Source organism: Podarcis gaigeae, assembly GCF_964106915.1.
Source record: "Podarcis gaigeae genome assembly, chromosome: 12".
NCBI lineage: Eukaryota > Metazoa > Chordata > Lepidosauria > Squamata > Lacertidae > Podarcis > Podarcis gaigeae.
In genome coordinates, this window is record NC_139688.1 from 28,904,945 (window position 1) to 28,926,527 (window position 21,583).

Here is a 21,583-nt window from a genome sequence, read left to right on the forward strand (position 1 = left end):
AAAGTCCAGTTGGTGGCTACAACCCACTAACTGGATTCAGCAGTTTAGTTCTTTTAAGGCCAGTTTCCTAGCTCTGATCTCACCCCCCCCCCCCTGTTTCCAAGGAAATCTAGTTCTGGAAATTGGATTTGAAATGTAATTATATGGGGCCCTTTTCAACTGTCTGAAATGGGCCCTAAGAATAGGGTTGCCGTACGTCTGGAATTTTCTGGACATACCCGGAAAACTGCAGCCTCCAGTATCCTGGAGGAAATTGATGAAATGTCTGGGAAAATCAACAAGTTTTCTGTCTGGATTTTCACTTTTTGAAATATGGCAACCCTACCCTAACAGGACTAAAACGAGATCCTTCTAGGTGCCTTTAAAACCCCGTGGTGCCATTATGAGTGCAAACAGACCTACAGGCCACCATGTCTTCTGCACACATGGCCTAAATCACGGAACAGCACTGGCCACGTGTGTTTCTGTAATATGGAGGTGCCTGGTGTTTGCTTTGTCAGAAGCTGGAAATACTTCTAAACTCTTCGCATTTCCAGTGCCCACAAATGAAATATTGTTTCGCGGCCCACAGAATGCCCCAGGGAGTGACATTTCTGAAGAAGACACTTCACCAAATGCAAATCTAAATCTCATATTAGAGTAATATTTATTTAGCACTCTCCTCCAGATGGGTCCAGGCAATGGCTGGCAGAAAGCCATCCTGATACATGAACACCAGTATGCGCAGCCAGTTCACACTTCCCATGTGCACATCAGATGTGGGTCCTGAGGTCAGGCTTCCCAACCAAGATAATGTAAATTACTATCTGTTGCAAGCATATCCATCTGCGGTTAAAGGGATGTGCCATCACTAATCCAAATCTGGCCTGCATTAATTCTTCAAAATAAAAAACAGCCTTACCAGGCACAAACGAACATTTTTAGATCTGTATGTACTGCACACAGTAAAGGCAGAGCAAAAATGAGACATGAGGACACAGTAAAAGTCCTGCTGGATGAGACTAAAAGTTCATTTCATCCAAATTTCTGTTCCATTGGTGGCAAGCTGGACGCCTCTGGGATGCTTAGCACATCCCCTCAAATGAAAGATAAAGGAATATACTTTTTATTTAGAACCAGTTTGGCATAGTTCAGTCCAGGGTTCAAACCTCCACTCAGCCATGAAGTTCTCTGAGTTACCATGGGTCACCATCTCTCAGCCTAATCTACCTCAGGGGCTTGTTGCTGTTGTTGTTATTTAGGATATGATGTACAGGGCAGAACCTTGAGTTTCTCAGAGGAAAGGTAGAACATATAACAAATAATTTGGGCTATTCTGCACTGTGAAAAAGTACACAAAATTTTATTGACTTTCCAGAAGAATATAATCCTAGCAGATCACACTGTCCTGCAACCAGGGCTATTAGCCACTTCTGATTATTGCAGATCACACCACAAATACATGGTGCTCTTTCCTCTTCAAGACATTATTTAATAAGGCAATGACTACAACCAAAGAACCTCTTCCAATGTAAAAGAACCCATATGTTTTGTACGTCTTACCTTTATTCCCAGTTCCATAAATGTGGAGCTCTTGTTGAATGCTGCAGATTTGGTCTTCTAATTCAGCCGTGGAAACATTTCTACATTAGAGTGCTGTGTATATTAGGCAGGAAGCTGACATGAAACTGATGTACCATCTTGACAATTCCAAAAAGGGATGGGCATACAATTTTAGGCAGATGCACCTTCTAAGTTCATTGGGGCCTGGAAGAGCATTACAGTGTAGACACGCATTTGCCTCAGCCCTACACACTTTGTTGGACCAGGGCCCACAAGTCTTCAGCGTGTTTTCTCCTTCACATGGGAACGATGCTGTAAAACAAGAGTGAAGAACCTTCAGATGTTGGAATACAGCTGCCATCATCCCTGAACCATTGGGCATGTTGGCTAGGGCTTATTGAAGTCCAGCAGCACCTGGTGGTGCCCCAACCTGCTGTAAAGTTTTCCAAGAACTTCCCATTGCTCAGGAAAAGCCTTTTTCCAATTACTCGTTATAACCTGTCTGGCTGCAGTTACCATCAATTTTACTGTAAAAATGCAGAAGAGCTAGGAGTGAACCAATGGAGAAAAAAGCTGAATAATATTATAATTTTAGAATATCTAACTGTGAAGATACACAGAATGAAAGGGTTTAAGGTCAGCGAGAAAGAGAAGGATTGGTTTGAGAAGATATTGAATTATTTGGGTAGGTTTGAACAATTTTGGGGCAATTAAAATGTTAAAAGTTAAATAAACCTTGTGGATGGAGGAGTGTTAACGTATATAAAATTGTACATATGGTTGATTTGAATACGTTATTATTGATTATTTATGCCCAATGTATCAGCCACCTTGGGGGGGGGGGGGGCGTTCACTGTTTGTGTTTTGGCTTGTTGGTAAAAAAATAAAGATTTTAAACATTAAAAAAAGAAAGCAAAGCAAAGCCTGAAACTATTCTCTGTATTCTTCAGTATCCAGGGCTATTTTTCTGTCAAAACATTAGGGCAACCTAACTGCCATTTCAGAGAGTGTATTCAGCACTGCAGATATTGGCTTTAAAAAATCTGCTGCTATTGTCACACAACGTTTGTCATTAGTGATAAAGCATGTGGTTGTCTGATTAAAGCTTTGATATGAAATGATAATACATCAGACCTGGTCTTCAAGAGTTGTTGCAGCCTGTAGAAATGGAAGGGCAGCTCCACAGCTGCTGATTTTCAAGGGCTCTCTGTTCCTGTGCCACCTATCACAACGGATATTTTTGCGGGTAAACTTGTGGAAGAGGGCACCCTCTGAAAATGATGGAAACTACATTTTTTGATGTTGCACTTGACCACTGATGAAACTACACTGCTTGGTGGGCAAGGCAGCAGGAAATAACAGCATCAGATAAGCATATGAAACTTTTAGCAGAGTAAAGGGGAATGGGGGATCTTTGATTAATATTTCAATTTTTTTAAAAAAACACTTTAGCTTGTTTGAACACCTTAATCAGGTATGGGGAGCCTGTGCCCCCCAATCCCCCAGATGTTGCTGGACTACAAATCCTATTTCCCCCATATTTCCACCATATTTCCTGGGGCAGATGGTAGTTGGAGTCCGACAGCAAATGACTGGATCCTGGTTCAGAATCGCTGACCAAAAGGGTGGAAAGACTGAAAAGAAAGTTAAATTCATGCATACAGATGCATGTGTGAAGCAGCCCTATATTTTGAAAGGTTTTTCAAAGAACAAGGCATCAAAGGAATATTTGTTTCAGAGTATTAATTCTAGGATTATTTTTCTAATAGAAACAAAAGAAAGAAAGAAAACCCTTCATTCTTTTATCACTTTTTTCTTTTTCTTCTAGTCTTCTGTGATGTCTGTCTGCTTCGCCCGCTTTCATCCAAACCTGGTTGTCGGAGGGACCTATTCTGGCCAAATTGTGCTGTGGGATAATCGGAGTCACAGGAGGACACCAGTTCAGCGCACACCCCTTTCTGCAGCTGCTCACACGGTAAAGGATGAAACTCATCATCATTATTTTTAAAGACAAATGTCAACAGCAGGATGTTGTAGTGTAATATTTTTATACGCTAAATAAAAAAATTAAAATAAAGAGCTTGTAATTTTGAATAGTAAGTGACAGGGTAGACTATCAGGGCTACAAATTCCTTGCCAAGGCAGGGCCTGTGCCTTTAATTATGTCACTCTGCTGGTTGTCTTGCGTACCCCTGCTCCCCATCTATGACCATTAGGACTGTCATTTTTGTTTGTTGTTGTTGTTTAGGCGTTTAGTGGTGTCTGACTTTTCGTTACCCCATGGACCAGAGCACGCCAGGCACTTCTGTCTTCCACTGCCTCCCGCAGTTTGGTCAAACTCATGCTGGTAGCTTCGAGAACACTGTCCAACCATCTCATCCTCTGTTGTCCCCTTCTCCTTGTGCCCTCAATCTTTCCCAACATCAGGGTCTTGTCCAGGGAGTCTTCTCTTCTCATGAGGTGGCCAAAGTACTGGAGCCTCAGCTTCACGATCTGTCCTTCCAGTGAGCACTCAGTGAGCACTCAGGATATAATCACCATAAAATATGGCAAGTTATGATTATTTCACAGATCACTTTGCACGAATTGGACTACTAATGCCGGCAGATTGTGGGATGCAGTGTAAATTGCACCGGCTCCTTCTATGATTTTCTGTCAAAAATCATTAAAAACATGGCAGTTTTGAGTGCTCCGTGGGGGAATGGACAGTAACAAAGCTTGCTATTTGTTAGAAATAATGAGATGCTGTGATCACCCAACAAATATCCTGGGGCTTTCAGGTCCAGGTTGAATTAAACTGATTTTGGTCATTGCTGAATTCGAAAGTCATGATCTAAAAATTGTGACATCCGAGTGTAAAAGATGAATTGTGGTAGCAATGAGGTTAGCGGGCAGCCATTTATTTAAAAAAGGAATATATTGCTCCAAATTTCTGGCATCAGAACACTTGCCGTGCATGAGTAATGCACATCTTAGAGTTAAGTCAATTTAATAAATCCACTGATGGTGTTCCTTTGATGACTAGTCACCAAGCTACACTTGTAAACATTGTCATTTTAGGAAGATGACTTAGTAATATAGGAAGCTTGTGGAGACTGTGCAGGTCACTCAAAATGTTGACCTAGTGTTGAAGAAACTGATTTCACACCCCCCCCCCCCATCTATGAACACTTGTCAATCCCTGCTGACAAGTCTATACCTGGGACACAGGAAATGTGTGCACTAGAAATCACAACTGTTTCAGCTGGAACAAGAAGATGTATTCATAAGCATATGTTGTGTGCATATTACATGTCAAATTCAAACTACTACAAGGATCACATCAGATCATGGTTAGAGGAGTCTGCCCTTCAGGATAAGCAGAAATTAAGACCTAGCTTTTATCATGTGTCCATCTTACATTTCAGTTATATCAAGCTTTTAAATGACTCCGTAAACCTGGGAGCAGAATGGATTGCTTGTCTTACCTCCAGACCCACTTAACATCCACCAGTTGGACAAGATGTTTGCCTATGGATTATGCAACGGCTTCCTGGGATTATTAGGGACTAACATTTCTGTGGTTTGGGTCTACACATGTTGGTCTTTATGTGCATAAGCCCTATGTAGTAATTATATTCAATGCATGAATTTCAGGTGACAGGATAGGCAGCAATGGTGGAGTGAGTAAACTCTTTGTAGACTCATCTAAATTATTTGCGTAAAGTGAAAGAGTTCAAATATTGTTCTGTGTAAGCCACTTTCCCCATCCATTATTGTAGTAGACTTCAACTTTTTCAGACACAGACTACCTTTAACCCAAACGTGCATTTAGAGATCCATTTCTGGGAAGTGCTGCTGTTACCATATTTTTCGTCCCATAGAGCGCACCGGCCCATAGGACGCACCTAGTTTTTTGGGGGGGAAATAAAGGAATTCCCCCCTTTATTTCCCCCCCCCAACCAGGTTGGGGAATCCAAACCAGGTCGGGGAACAGCGGGGTGGCGGCGCTGCGCCTCCCCGCTGTCCCCCGAGCTTGTGGGGCTGGCGCTGGGGAGAAGCGCGCTGCGCCTCCCTGCTGTCCCCCGAGCTTGTGGGCTGCAGGCTGCTGCCTGCAAGCCTTGCGAGCCCGCGGGAACTCCCGCCGGGCTCGCAAGGCTTGCGGATAGCTTCCTGAAGCCTGCATTCACCCTATAGGACGCACACACATTTCCCCTTCGTTTTTGGAGGGGAAAAAGTGCATCCTATAGGGCGAAAAATACGGTACCTTTTTCTTAATTTATATCATGTCATTCCAAAGGATCCCACCTTGTACCACCTTAGATCAGGCCACGACCTGGTAGTGAGTCCCAACTCATCCTCTGGAGAAACTAGGTGTTCCCTTACCACCCCCTTTCGTATCTTGGACTGCAGCTTCCTCCTTACATCGTTTATTCTGTTATCTATCACCAAGTTGGGCACTTTACACCTTTTGGGTAAAGACAGAGGCAAAGTAGATGTTGAACAATTCCTCCTTCTCTATGTGAGCCAAGAGCATTTCTCTGTCTTCTCCATACACAGGACCTACCACTTGTTTGTTCTTCCTCTTGCGTCAAACATGGCCGGAAAAAAACTTTTTTATTTTTAATTATTCCTGTCTTTTTCTTGATATGCATGATTTATTTTTTTTATCCCCAACTTTCCTCCAAGGAGCTCCAGTGTGGTGTGCATGGTTCTCGTCTTCCCCATTTTATCCTCACAACAACCCTGTGAAGTAGGTTAAGGCTTGTCTTGCGAATGGTTTAATTCATTAGCTGACTGCGTCTTGCAGCATCCTGGAAAGCCATGGGCTTAAGTGTGCTGATTCTGCCTTGAGACTGAGGCAACCCATTCAATTCCACCAAAGCAAGCCATCCGGTAACGCAATACTCACTTTTAAAATTTAATTTTAGTCTGTATGAAAACAAGATTCGCTCCCTTCCCCCACTGGAAAATACGTCCCATGTTGCCACCAACCGCTGGCTTCCAAATTTCCTGAGCTTATCCCTCCGTCTTGGTGCCAGGATTCACAAGGGAAGAGAGTCCCACCACACATTACTCACTAATTTCCTTTCACACCCACCACACATCTGCATTTGGGATAACAGGAAATTTTAATTAAGCTTTTAAAAACCCTCTAGCATGATGATTTCATTTCCAAAATAAATAAAAGCAAGATGGCATCTTCTCCTCTTGGGAAAAGAGAGAGCCCAGCAAGATTCTCCTCAAAGTACAGTTGGGGTTCCCCTCCCCCCGCCTCCCACTCTGCGCTCGAAACATCCCTTTCAGTTCTGCAGTGAGACTTATTGCTTATGAAATTGACAAGTGACAGCTCTGATTAAAGCCAGACACTGCATAAAGAGAGCGCTGCAAGGAAAACAGGGAGGCATCCTCGTGCTACTGAATGGTGCTCCACCTATTTGAACTTTGCCTCCTTTCGCCCCTGATGTTCCCTGCTTAAGAGGACCATGTTACCAACCTGTATAAGCACCATAGTGAGGAGGGCAAATGTTCAATAAGCTTTGGTATGAACTGACTCTTGGCTGGGTCGATTTCATAGAGGCACATGTGGAAGGCCAGCTCTGGCTGGTGGAATGAGTAAGAGCTAAGCAAGGGTGGCAATGGAATCGAATAACCCCACTGGTGCGCGCACACACAATTAGCTTTCTTGTCATGCTGTTTTTCATGTACCCATCCGTGAAACCACATATGAAAAAGATCCAATGGGATTTAAAATGAATAAAGTCCATATAAGATGCTGTAGTCAAATATGCCATCTAACTTTGATTGACCTGCCTTTATTAGGCAATTTCTGGAAGGCAGGAGTGACTAGTCGGGGTTTTTTGCTCTTTTTGCAAGCCCTCTGGCAGCGGGGGGGGGGGGGGGACACCAGGACAAAAGATGGGATGCCCACCCCTGTCATGCATGCGCAGGCTACACATCTAATGCACACCACACACAGAGAGCCAGATAGACAGACAGAAACACACAAATCCAGGGGCATATGCAGTCTGTTAAACACATACCACAAACACACATGCAGATAACACACATACAGGGAGGCAGGCAGGCAGACACACAGGCCAAACATCACCTCCCTCCTACCACTCATCAGATGTTTGATCAGCCTATTTGGCCAGAATGAAAGCTAATATGCATGTACACCACTTTCCTCATCCTTGTGCTTTACAAATGTTTTAGACTACAACTCCCATCATTCCCGGCAGTTGTCCACGCTGGCCGGCACTGATGGGTGGTGGAGGCCAACAGCATCTGAGAGGCAGCAAGTTCAGGAAGGCTGGTGTACATGATGGGTGTTATATTCAAACATGTGTTCTTAAAGCCCAATTGCTGCTTGGCTTATGAAAAAGCAGCTTTCAAAGAGGACAAGTTAGGCCACATCAAGTTTATTGAGCATAGATTCTGATTTGGTTGCAGGAAGGCTATGCGGCGTGGTGTCAAGCAATTGTTATCGCATACTTCCCAGCACTTTTTCTGGTCACTTCCCGTAACTCAAAAAGTTTGATGCAGGGGGAGAAAGCAGGTTTGTTGCACAAGGGCCCCAAATCCACTTTCATTGCACAACCTGAATTGTGGTGGGGAAGAGTGCACTGAGGTGACTTGTGTGCCTGCGCAGTCTGCTGCCCAGGTGCTAACAGCTGATGGTCAACTTCAAGGCCCCTTCCATATTGTTTCCCTAAACGGGCGTTGGACCAGGGAACTGTTTCAAAGAGAGGACTACTCCAAAAACCCTTCAAATACAGGACTGTCTTACGGAAAGTAGGACACAAGGCCACCTTAACAGCCAGTCGTCACACACTGGAGATTGTAGGGAAACACATCTATAGGCATGCGCAAGACCTAGTTCTTCCCTTTGTGGGAGAGAATTGTGGCCCATTGTAAATCTAAAATAATACAATAGCCTGGCACAGTTATTTCAGGTTATCTTCAATGAAAATGAGACCATATATTGGCCTATGATTAAGAGGTCTTAATGAATTTGTTGACATTCATGTCCACCCCTCCAAAGTGTGAATGAAAATGTTTTCTGCAAAGTCCAAGCTGTGTCAGAGATGGAGGCTGCAATACCCCCCGCCCCACTGCACCTATTTTCTTCATTAAATAATACACATTTTTGCTCCGTCTGAAGATTTGTCTCTTTTTTGCTCTTACTTTTCTAGCATCAAACACCATCAGTAGCATGATAATGTATCGCTGCAGGTGAAATTTCCCCCACTTAATCCATTTTCACAGCAGTCATCATTTTGGTTAGTTTATGATGGTGTAAAATGAAGCTTTGAGAGGGCAGGGGGACTTTGGTTTTTGTTGTTGTTGTTTACTCTTGTAAAAAAATCAAGTTTTTGACAAAACAAAAATGTTCTGGGCATTATGTGGCAACCTAATTTCCTTTGCAAATAATATGTCTGAATCATTTGGATACGTATGTTTTCAAAATGTGAGCTGGCACCCTCTGATTCCAGACATTTTGTGTGTTTTCAGCACCCTGTATACTGTGTAAATGTCGTCGGGACACAGAATGCTCACAACCTCATTACCGTTTCGACAGATGGCAAAATGTGTTCCTGGAGCCTGGATATGCTCTCAACTCCCCAGGTGGGTTTGTTTTTACCTACACAAGAAGAAAGTGCTGGAGTTAAAGCTGATACCCACATGATCCCTAAAAGCCCAAACTTCACATCCTATACAAACTAAAACCTGTGGGTGCACTTGAAAGAGTGCAGCTTATTTCTAGCAATAGGCTCCTCTAAGAGCCAAAGCCCATTTCCTCTGCCACAAATCATGTAATTACTGTAATGCGTTAATATGCAGGTCAATTTCAAGTGAAAATGAAATAATCCATTTTAAAGCACAGGTAATCATACGAGTCGCCTGTGGTGTATGTCACACTTACTCTGCCGCATTCTTTACCAAATATTGACTAGATAAAGGCAAGACTAGATTGTTGTGTGGCACTCAAGAAAAGTACAGCTTATTATCTGCATCCAGTGACTATGCTAAGCAAGGAGACCATCTCAAAAAATTGACAAATATTTTTCTGCCCCTTTCGCTCTCCTATTATTGTGTTGCTGTAGGCATTGTTGGGTTTGGCACTAACTCTTACCTTTCTAGAAAACAGACTTCTCCAACCTGGTGCCCTGCAGATCTTTAGGACTACACCTCCTATCCCAACTGGCTACAGCTAATGGAAGTTGTAGTCCATCTGGCTGGAGAAGACTGGGAGCAAAGAGCCATTGGCCCATTCAAAATCTAGAATAGTGATTCCTGAACTGTGGCCTGTGGACCACCAGTGGTCCATGAACTTCCTTCAGGTGGTCCACAATGATCAGCTCTCTGTTGTCAATGAAAATCTATTAAGAAAATAGTACTTTATTTCTGTAATATATTCAGAAACAACTCATTGGGGGAAATTCTATTTTGCTAGGAGAGCATGGAGCTGGTGTACAATAAATCCAAGCCAGTGGCAGTTACTGGAATGGCTTTCCCAACTGGAGACGTCAATAACTTTGTAGTTGGAAGTGAAGAGGGCACTGTTTACACAGCTTGTCGTCATGGAAGGTATTTGTGTGTATGTGTGTGTAGGTTTTTTTACTAAATGCATTTAGCTTATAGTAGATATCTCTAGGTTGCCTAGGTTACAATAAGGGCCAAAACAGACATGATGAGGGAAGTGGTCATTGTGAATTTCATAGGAGCAGTGATTCTACCTTCTAGCCCTTCTACTAGCTTTGTTTCCCTAATCAAAACTCGATACCTGAAGCACTATTAAGGGTGGGGGAGGAATACAGATAGATCCTCAAGATTCGCGGCATTTTCTGGTGTTGGATGTTTCCTAAGTGTACACCTCTCTCCTTATACAGTAAAGCGGGCATTGGTGAAATCTTTGAAGGCCACCAAGGTCCTGTGACAGGAATCAACTGCCACATGGCAGTGGGTCCGATTGACTTCTCCCATCTATTTGTGACATCATCATTTGACTGGACCGTCAAGCTGTGGACCACAAAGGTAAAAGATGGGGTTAGTGCAGCTGGTTTGGGTCTTCAACCTTAACTGATAAGTGGCTGGGGGGCGGATTCATCCTCTTTGGGGCTCTGGCCTAGACAGAGATGGAAACCACCCACTTCCTGCACATCAGATGAGTGGGGAGAGAGCGACGGCTCTCATTCTCAACTGATGTACGTGGAGCAGGGGCCTGTGTGTGTGTACCGGTATGTGTCCTGTGCCTGTGTGTATCTTATATTTGTGTGTTTTGTGTGCATGCCTGTGAGAGTGTGCATGTGGGGTGTAGGGTGGCCACACTCACTTTTGGCCATGCCCGCTACTAGCATTCATCCCTCTGAAGGGTTGGCCAAGGCTGAATGCCGCCCCCAGGCCCCCAACATGCTAACAATCCCCGATATAAAAGGAAATGGCTCCTTAGATGGCTCATAGTTCTCAAGAATCAACCTTATACAAGGATGAGCATAGTATCTGCCCATCATATGCAACAATTAAGACTAGCAGATGATAAAGGATCCAAATGGCCCAGTGTGACATAAACCAGATGGTCTCGGCATCATCCATTGTGCTGTGAAGAGAGGCTGAGAAATGGCTAAGGTCATTCACTGAAGCCAGGATTTGAATTCAGATTTTAACTGCATGTCCACACAAATATGAATGAAAATGGAGCAGTGTCAAGAATTGCTTCAGATCTAAACTCTGTTTGATTCAGTGCCCACTGCATTCTCTCCCCCCCCCCATTAGCCTTTGCTTATTATAGCTGCAAAAAGCTTAGAGTGAACTAAGTACCTACTGAAAATGCACCCAGTTTGTGTGTGTGTGTGTTGCAAATTCCCAATCCTTGAGAGGCTACGGTTTATTTGTTTTGATATGCTTTGAATTACCTTGTTTTAATGTGTTTCTTAAGCTCTGCTTTTTGCTGCCGTGGGATTTGCATGAAGGGCATATATAAACACACCATACTTTTCTGTACCTGCTAATATTGATGATAGAGCAGGGGAAAGGCCATTGATTGTGTGTGTGTGTGTGTGTGTGTGTGTGTGTGTGTGTAAGGTAAAGGTAAAGGGACACACAAGCAAATATTAAGTGAATCAAAGAGGCTGTGGCAGGCTGTGGCTAATTTTCCCAGCAAGGGGAAGGCCTGCAGCAAATGTTGTGATGGTTGCCTGTTGCCCACCCCACATCTAAGGAGTCTTGAGTGTATCTCTGTGGGAAAATATGCAGCTAATTGTCGGATGTTTTGCTTGGTGTAATGCTAGGTAAAAATGGTCCTAGTCAGCCTCACGACCATTATGGGGAAGTGGTTTCCATGTGACTTGGTATATCTGGAAGGTTGGGCAGGGGGGTTCATAAATTGCTGTGGTCAGATTATCTCCCTGCCTCTTACAGCATTCTTGCCCACATCTACACAAAGTGTTTAAAGCATGAGGTGGTTGGACAGTGTTCTCAAAACTACCAATATGAATTTGACAAAACTCGAGGAGGCAGTGGAAGACAGGAGTGCCTGGCGTGCTCTGGTCCATAGGGTCACGAAGAGTCGGACACAACTAAACAACAACAACAAAAATAGTTTTCTAATAGTCATGGCTTCTCCCAAAGTATCATGGGAACTGGAGTTTGTAAAGGGCGGTGGGAGTTGTTAGGAGACCCCTACTCCCTTTGCAGAACTACAATTCCCAAAGTTCCCTGGGAGGACAAATTGATTGTTAAGCCACTCAGCCAAACCTGATTTAAACTGCCTTCTTTCAAGGACCTCTAGGAATTTTATTTGTGAGGAATCCAATAACTTTCTGCTAGGACCTCATTCCTATATTGATGTTAATGAGGCATGAGATCACAGCACACCATGAAAGTAGAACCAGGATGCTGAAAAGTCAAGAGATATCCTGGTGGGATGAATCTGTTGAATCTTGTATCTATTTGGGTATTACTGCTTTGAACATGTAAATTGTTTTCTAAAGGCCACCTGCTCATTAAGCTATACTAGGGATTATTAACAAATGTTAATGTGCAGCAATGGCCGTGCTCCTTATCATGTTATCATGCAGAATTATATAATACCACATGAAGAAAAGCAGGCTTGAGTCTCTTAGATTTTTTTTTATCAAAACACCCCATTATTCTGCCTTAAATAATCTTAGCTATGGCTTCAAAAGGAAAGTATTGGCTTCTGAGAGTAGACTGTACAGGACTGAACAGGATTTCAGGTGCAACTTTTCCTGCTACTTTTGAGCCATTAACTTAAAAACATGTATGGCCTAAATAACATGGTTGTATAGGAGAATATTCGTGTTAGAGATGCCCTGGAAATTTTCCTTTGGGGAATGACCATAAAATACTTTACTCATGAAAAAAACAACAACTTGTGGTTTGTTGTCAGCATGGTTCAGACAAATGATGAGTTAGTATTCTGTTCAAATGCAGCCATGTCACTCTGTTATAGGCACCCCCCCCAAAAAAAAACGCCATATATGTAATTGTACCAAAAGTATACATTTACATGGATTGTTATATTGGCCTCAGTTTCTTACTTTTAAGGAATATTTTTTTGACTGACATTTTCACTGAAAATGAGTAACGAGAAACATTTTTGCACTTTCTAAAAAGGCCAGCAGAGTAAGGATGGAGAACAAGAAGCAAATATTAAGTGAAACAAGAGGCCCTCTCAAAAGAGAGGGGCCCAAGGAGACCAACAAGGGAGAACAATTAATACTGTACTACATGACTGCAGGGAAAAGAAACAGATTAGAACCAAACTGCAGCTCATGCTAAAGGCATCTTTGCAGTGGCCCCAATGTGGCTTTGCTGCCTGAAGTATCAGCTTCAGAAGAGGGATTTTCCTCAGGACTGCAGCAAGGGAGGAAGGGGTTGAATTCTCTATCCATGCCTGCTATGATCCTCATAATTATCACATGCACACGTGCAATTTGCCTTTTTTAAAAAAACCTTGCACATTAAATGCAAAGAATCATGTCATGTCATGTCTAGTTTGGGACTTGGATGGTGTCAGCTCACCCAGAAGCATATAATAGTCCAATAGTCCACTGGAGATCCAGTGTGGTGTAGTGGTTAAGAGCGGTAGTCTCGTAATCTGGGGAACTGGTTCGCGTCTCCGCTCCTCCACATGCAGCTGCTGGGTGACCTTGGGCCAGTCACACTTCTTTGAAGTCTCTCAGCCCCACTCACCTCACAGAGTTTTTGTTGTGGGGGAGGAAGGTAAAGGAGAATGTTAGCTGCTTTGAGACTCCTTAGGGTAGTGATAAAGTGGTATATCAAATCAAAACTCCTCCTCCTCCTCCTCCTCCTCCTCCTCCTCCTCCACCACCACTACTTCTTCTTCTTCTTCTTCTTCTTCTTCTTCTTCTTCTTCTTCTTCTTCTTCTTCGTCGATTTCACATTTTTATTCTCCTTCCCTCTTTCGCTATGGATTGCCATAACTTTCCTCTCTATTTAATGCATGGCATACTTTGTGTACGACCCCCACCCTCCTGTGTCTGCAATTTCTTTAAACTTTCTGGGGAGAAGAGGGAAGGCATGGACTCTTTTCTGTGTGGTTTCTCCTACATGGTCAGGTATGGTGGCATTGGCAGGAAGCTGTCTGTGCCTTTAATCCTTTTCTTTCCCCTTCAGCCAAATTCCTCTGCTTCCCCCTTGCACCACCTTATCCTCTTGGAGTCCTGCAGTGAGAGCACTCTGCTACGTTCTTCTCATGTGTCCTTCCTCTTACTCTGTCTTATCTCCCTCCCCCATTTCTCAAGTCTGTCTGTTGTGTGGTCCATAGGATCATTGGAAGCTGGGTCAGGTCATTGGACCATTTAGCTCAGCATAGTCTATACTGGTTGGCAGCAGCTCTCAGGCAGGGATCTCTCCCAGCCCTACTTGGTGTGTTCAGTGTGGTGTAGTGGTAAAGAGTGGTAGTCTTGTAATCTGGGGAACCGGGTTCGCGTCTCCGCTCCTCCACATGCAGCTGCTGGGTGACCTTGGGCTAGTCACACTTCTCTGAAGTCTCTCAGCCTCACTCACCTCACAGAGTGTTTGTTGTGGGGGTGGAAGGGAAAGGAAAATGTTGGCCGCTTTGAAATTCCTTAGGGTAGCGATAAAGCAGGATATCAAATCCAAACTCTTCTTCTTCTGCATTGATCCTGGGACCTTTTGCATGCAAAACCACTGAACCATGACCTTTCCCTGAAATTTAACAATTGGGGGAATTGTTAAAATGAAAGCTCACTTGACATATAAACGGTGATTATCCTGAAACAGCTCAGGATCCTCTTGCCGAGCAATTGGAAGTTCCATCTGGTGGAGATTGCCAGAGATTTTCCTCTCCCATGAAAGCTTAGCTGCCCTGCTCTGGTCATTCATAAATATGCCCACACTCTCCATGCCCCTCTATGTCTAATGTGCCCATTTTGGCAGCATTGAGTAGTTTACACTAGAGGCTTGTCCATACAGGAACAGAGTGTGGATTTACCCCAGCTTGTCTCCCCATTAATGCTAGGGCAGCCACATAATTACCTCCCCATTGTTATCTCAGACCTCCCCCCCCCCCTTTTAAACGAAGTGTGCTTTTAATTCTTGGAAAGTCCAGATTTGGTGGGGACATGCATTTAAAGTGGAAAAGGTCTGGGACAAATCTAGGATGGGGTCCACATTTTTGTTCTGGTGTGTTCGAGTCCTGGGTCAATTTCTTTCTGTATTGTACCACAAAACAATACTGGCCATATAGCAGAGGTGCAGATGTAATCATGCAGTGCTCTTTAAAATGTAAGCAAGTTAAGTGATTTTTAAAATTATTTTATCAGTGTGGTATTATATTAATGTCATCTATTAGTATCGTATCATATTGTATCGTATGTTATTGTAAGGTCCCCCATCTCTGAGTACCAAGAGACAATGGGGTGCCTGTGCTTATCCTGGGTTCAGTTTCCTTGGAATGAAGGTCAAGGGAGGCTGTGGTTATGTGGTTCTATTTATACAACCTGACCATAGGATGGAGGTGCTCACTGCATTAAGACTCCAAAATTAGGTTTCCAGAAAAGCCCCATGCCATGCGCTGGGTACAGTATAGGGCAAGACAAGCCTCTGTGTCTTCAGCTTCCAGCATCAGCCAAAACTCTCTCACACACCCAGCCCCCCCCCCCGGCCCCCTGTTCTCCATCCTAGGATGGCAGCTGAGGTAGTAAAAGGTCCACCCATTTCTCTTTATGGTAACCTGTCTGACTTAGTTCAGTGGCCTCTTCTACTAGATTCTAAACCTCGCTGGATCAAGGATCACAGCCTGGAAGGGACCAATGAATATCATCCAGACTGACCCTGCCCCCCCCAAACCTATAACAATATTATTGTTGTGGTAAAGATTTTTCTATCACTATAGAACAGAAGTTCTTGTTTTGCTTGACCAGACCTTCAACAGTGTCCTTAACAGAAAGCCATGGCATACATTGTAGCATCAATAAATACCCTTTCAGTTAGCAAGGAAAAAAACCTCTAAATGAAAATTAACAAACTTGGATAAAAGGATTCACTCCCTCTGCACTCAAGTCACATTAAACTTCACTGTCTTCAGAGCAGGAAGCATATTATAGCATCATATTTGCAAACACACCCAAGACTCATCTAGACTGTATCAGCCACATGAAGTAAGGAAGTAAGACAAAAGTCGCATAAAGAATTTTCTTCTGCCTTGGCTAGAGAAACCACATGGCCAGACCTCAGGGAGACTACTGGTATGAACGTGGGTGGCATGATCTGGTTTTTAAGTTATATACAATTTAGGAAACAAACTTATTCCCCCTTGCTGAGTGAACATTACAGCAGAACTAGGGGATGAACAAGGCTTTCTTGTGAATCTCAAATGAATCTACCCTAAAAGCCCAGCCACTGCAACATTCCTTTCCCAGTCCCCTTATTTGTTTTATTCCATTTCAAAGTGCAATAGCAAAAAAGGCATTTTTTTACTTATCTAATTTAGTAGTTTCACTGTTTCAAAGTCCTAGCTGTTGAGAATTGTGGGCCTACCTGGTCCGTACCAGCCCACAGGAGCCAATGTGGGTTTTAACCTAGGAAGTGCAGCCTAGATGGCTGCTTCACTGCTTGGAGCACAGGGAATGCATTGAGCGGGGAAAGAGTTATCAGCCTTTTCTGGGATATAAGGAACAGATTATACTGAGTCAGGCCTCAGTATAGTTCTGCATTCTCTCTACACCAACTGGCAGCAAGTCTCTAATGTAGAGTTTCCCAAACTTGGGTCTCCAGCTGTTTTTGGACTACAGTTCCCATCATCCCTGACCACCAGTCCTGCTAGCTAGGGATGGTGGCAGTTGCAGTCCAAAAACAGCTGGAGACCCAAGTTTGAGCAACCCTACCATAATGTTTCAGACAGGAAACCTTCTAGCCTGACTTGGAGTTGTCAGGAGTTGAACCTGGGTCCTGCGGCTTACGAGGCATGTGCTGTATCATTGAACTATGATCACCTAGGGCATTTCCAGAAGGCCCAGATGCGTGGCACTGAACTCAGCCAGGAGCACCGGTAGGAGCTATTCTTTGTGCATCACCCTAATCCAATTTGTAAACTCGCTCACCTAATAGCCTGTGCTGAGTGAGAATCCTCTCCAGGTGACCTGGTAAAGGTAAAGGTAAATGGACCCCTGACTATTAGGTCCAGTCATGACTGACTCTGGGGTTGCGGTGCTCATCTCGCTTTATTGGCCAAGGGAGCCGGTGAACAGCTTCCGGGTCACGTGGCCAACATGACTAAGCCGCTTCTGGCGAACCAGAGCAGTGCACGGAAACACCGTTTACCTTCCTGCCAGAGCGGTACCTATTTATCTACTTGCACTTTGATGTGCTTTCGAACTGCTAGGTTGGCAGGAGCAGGGACCGAACAACGGGAGCTCACCCCGTTGAGGGGACTCGAACCGCCAACCTTCTGATTGGCAAGTCCTAGGCTCTGTGGGTTAACCCATAGCGCCACCTGCATCCCACACCAGGTGACCTGACAGAGAAGCAAAAGCCGGTTCTCTCTTCATCCTTGTAAGGCCACAAATGTCTAACAGAAGAAATATAGTAAACATGTTTGAGGGTTACTAATGGGGGGCGGGGGCAGGAGGACTAGATTTGCAAGACTGCCCTACTTGGTAATCCTAAAACCAGATATCTTCTGAAAATATGTCTACTTCTGAAGTGTCCTACAGATGAAAAATTAAAAGTGTCCTAGTCATTACAGTGAGCTACATGGTCTAGCTGTAGATCTGTCAGTAAGTAGCATTCTGGCTTACTTGGGGATCTGCCTGTCTGTTGTACGAGCTCAGCATTTTGAGTTTTGTCCAGAAGCAAAGCAATGAATGAATTTTCTTCAGAGCTCAATTTTGTTGTCAGAAAGCCAAACTGACTCAGAGGAATGGGTGGAGCTGCTTGTTCAGACAGGATTTTTACTTTTTGCCCTTTACCTCTGGAGCCAGAGGTCTGGCTCCCATCCAGCTGTATGAGGAGAAGATTATGGTCTTTCTCTAGGTAATTTGAAGGAGCAAAACCAAAGTGAAGTCAGGTGATCAAAAGCCGGCACTGAGTTTTTCCACAATGTTTCTCTTGATTTTGCTTATCTATTCCACTGTAACCACACGGTTTCCCCCCTCCCTCTTTTTAAAGGCTTCATGAGCAGTTTCTTGTATGCACAAAATTGCAGATCTGTTCATGTAGGATGAACTATCAGTGGCTCTCAACTCTGAGGTTTTGCGGACCTCTCAAAAATTGCCGGGAACCACTTAATAAACTTTATTTCTTCTACTGTGACAATATCACCAAAACCAGCACAGCATTATGAAAATCACAGGTTGGGCTACTGGCATGGATCCCTTTAACTGGAAAAAATATATATCATGAAACTCACAGGTCCTAGTCCATGGCCTTGATAGTCTCTTCAATAAATATGGTCCTAGTCCAAACACCCTCAGTCTCCATTACAATAAAAGAAATAAACCAAATGCAAGGCCAGCTACAGCATAGCTGTCAACTTTTACCTTTTCTTGTGAGAAATCCTATTCAGAATAAGGGAATTTCCCTTTAAAAAAGGGAAATGTTGACAGCTATGAGCTGCAGAAGTTCTTGACTATACCACCTTATGAAGCCAACATGGGGGAGATGTTTCGTGAACATTTTTGGCCAGAGAATTCACCATCTGTCCTCAGTGATTCCATGTGCTCCTTGGGGAGAGTCTTTAAACTATTCATGGGGGTGAGGGGTGGAGAAGCGTTAGGTGCTGAAGCAAATGGATCAACAGTCCTTTGCTTCAAGCCAATTATGCTTCGTTTGCTAAGGAGGTGTATGCAGATTTTGGATCTTAAGTTTGGATGCCATGGATTGAACTTGAGGCCTTCTTCATTCAAAGCAAGTGATTCACTGAGCTATGGCCTCTCCCCATCTGAATGGCTACTGAAAGAATTGCAGTGAGGGCTGATGCCATCCACTTGCTTTGCTCAGAGAGGCCTTTTACACATGCTTTGCTGTAGTTATTCAGTCCTAACAGTGCAAATGGGAGCGGAACCAGGGCAAAAGTCTTCCCATGCTATGTTGGTGGGAAATGAAACTGCTTGCAGTCTGGCAATGGGATGCCCTATAGTTTAACATTTGCACTTATCTCAATTTTGCAATGCAGTTCTCCAACCCCCAAACGTGCACAAAAATGTATACATTAAGTGAAAGTGTGCATAGGCTTCTGGTCTCACCTGCCTTAATGGAGGCATCCCCCATGATGGCAGAGGATTGTCGGCGAACAAAAAACAAGGATGGCAGAGGGTAAATCATCCTTACAAATTCCCTCCAGGGAATGGGCTTTGCTCACAGTTTGTCTTGGTACCTGGCTCTCACTCTGGCATGGAATGTGGAAGGCAGGGAGGCGCTGAGTACAAAAGCACTTCACCTGGCGAAAACCCTCCTACGTCGCCATTAAGAAGCAGAGGTTATCCGCTTAGTTGGATTTATAGTTGATTTTAAAGTACCAGCGCATTATGGAAAAGGGTTGCAACAACATACTGCAGAACATATCAGCTACAGGGATCAAGGGTTTGAACTGAGATAAGATTTTCTTTAGTGTGGGAATCGTTTGGGGAGAGGGAAACCCACGGTTTGTTTATTCTAAGCTTCTTTTATATATTTATGATTTGGTAATCCTCTCCAGAATACAAGATAAAAATATATTTACAAGTGAGGAAGGGACATTGGAGTAATATTGATATTAACAAGGAAAAATGGAAACTGCGTGTGATCTGAAATGAAGAAAGGAGGGGGGAACTCAAGTATGACTGTGTTGGAAAGAGAGTAATTCCCCTCACCTCCGTTTAAAAACAACAGACAAGGAAAAGCAGACTGAGATTTGTTTGTGCTACTGACGGATTGTAATCTAAGACAAAGTTTAATTGGGCCATAAATCTCTTGCTGGAAGGAAAAGAATTTGGGGGCTGTGATAAGAACGGTGCAGAGATTCTGGGAGTTGGAAAAGGAGTATTAAATCTTCAGTGCTGAGAAAACTGCCCACCTTTTCCTAGGCGGAGATGAAAATGGCGATGATCTGTGACATGTTTTACTAGTGAGACAGAATGGTTTCTAGCAGACTGTCGCCTGTTCCGAGACATAGAAACAAGGACTGAGAGATAAGACTTCTGAGAAACTTTGAGATTCAGTTCCGCCCCAAATCATGATGGGAGAAAACAACAACTGGGAAGTGAAAGACACAACACCATATATGGACATAAGGAATCTCCAGTTTTCACTCGCAGAACATCATAAAGATAATAGTTGGAGTTCCACACCAGAAGCATTATAAATTTATATATTATAACATCACAAATGGAAATCATTAATTATGTAGCTGTTGACTAAGGGATGATTATTATAACTGAAATGTAACTGATATTAATTAAGATTATGCAACACAGTTATATAAGATCGGAAATGCACCTGTTCCACCATGCAGGGAGCCATTTTAACTGAAATGTATTAGTTGGAAGTTGATTGGCATTCTGATAATTGTATAATTTGGGAATTAATTGTTATTGTTATAATTTAGCTATTATTGGGGGTATATTGGAAAATAATTTTTAAAATTTGCAAAAAAAGGTGTGTATATCTTAATGACAGTAACACAAAGATGAATGCTATTGTGGGGAATTGCTTGCGAAATTATGTAAAAATTGCTTCCAAAAATTGGAAAAAAGCACAATAAATGCTGACAATTTTTGTGCAGACTGTGTGTGTGTGTGTGTGTGTGTGTGTATGTATATATATATATATATATATATATATATATATATATATATATATATATAAAATCTGCAAACTGAACTCAAGTCTGGAAAAAAGAGTAGTGGTGAAAAAATGACATTGACCGATTCATCCATCTCTACTTCCAAATGGTGACTTAGGTAGTGAGGAAAGCTCATGAAAATTCAACACAGAATTAATGTGTGAGTGAAATATAAGTAGGTTTACTCAGTTCTGATAAGCCATAGTCGCCAGGTTTGCTGCTGATATACATTTGTGGAAATGCTGCTTTAGACAAAGAAAGCTGGGAATCAAGCAGAGGATTTAGCCTTCAGTTGTAATTGTGAAACCACTTATTCTACAGAAGTCCCTTTGAAGTTAATGGGCTCTCCTGCAGACGGTGGCTGGAGGCTTGCAGACAGATTCTGGAGGCTTGCAGCAGCTCATCTGCCTGCAGTGCTGGCACAATGCCTCTCCACTCTCTGTGCTACCCCACGGTTGGTGATGTTGATCTGACACATCAGGTAACAGGCTTGATATTAAGCAGGGGTGGTTTTTGTTTTGCTGACGCTGCAAGTTTTCAGCTTATTTGTTCCTTGCTCAGTTTGTATATATTCCCTTTTCTCCAGTTTGAAGAACCTGAGTCAGATTATATCACAGACAAGCAAAACATGTGCAGATGACGGTCAAAATGAGCATATTCTGCATATATAAATAACATGATCACAGCACCATTAAAAAAGAGAGTTTAGCTAGCTCCATAAGCTTT

General features: G+C 43.2%; 1 protein-coding gene across 10 annotated transcripts in view; it reads left to right on the top strand.

The window, feature by feature from the left end:
• DYNC1I1 (dynein cytoplasmic 1 intermediate chain 1) overlaps positions 1-21,583 on the top strand; it is a 230,124-nt gene that overhangs the window by 159,414 nt on the left and 49,127 nt on the right. For all 10 annotated transcript variants that reach the window (XM_083705284.1, XM_083705288.1, XM_083705290.1 and 7 more), the window contains 4 exons: positions 3,371-3,517; positions 9,040-9,153; positions 9,983-10,116; positions 10,419-10,563. In XM_083705284.1, coding sequence (XP_083561410.1) covers positions 3,371-3,517; positions 9,040-9,153; positions 9,983-10,116; positions 10,419-10,563 — 540 coding nt within the window. The remainder of the gene's footprint in view (positions 1-3,370; positions 3,518-9,039; positions 9,154-9,982; positions 10,117-10,418; positions 10,564-21,583) is intronic.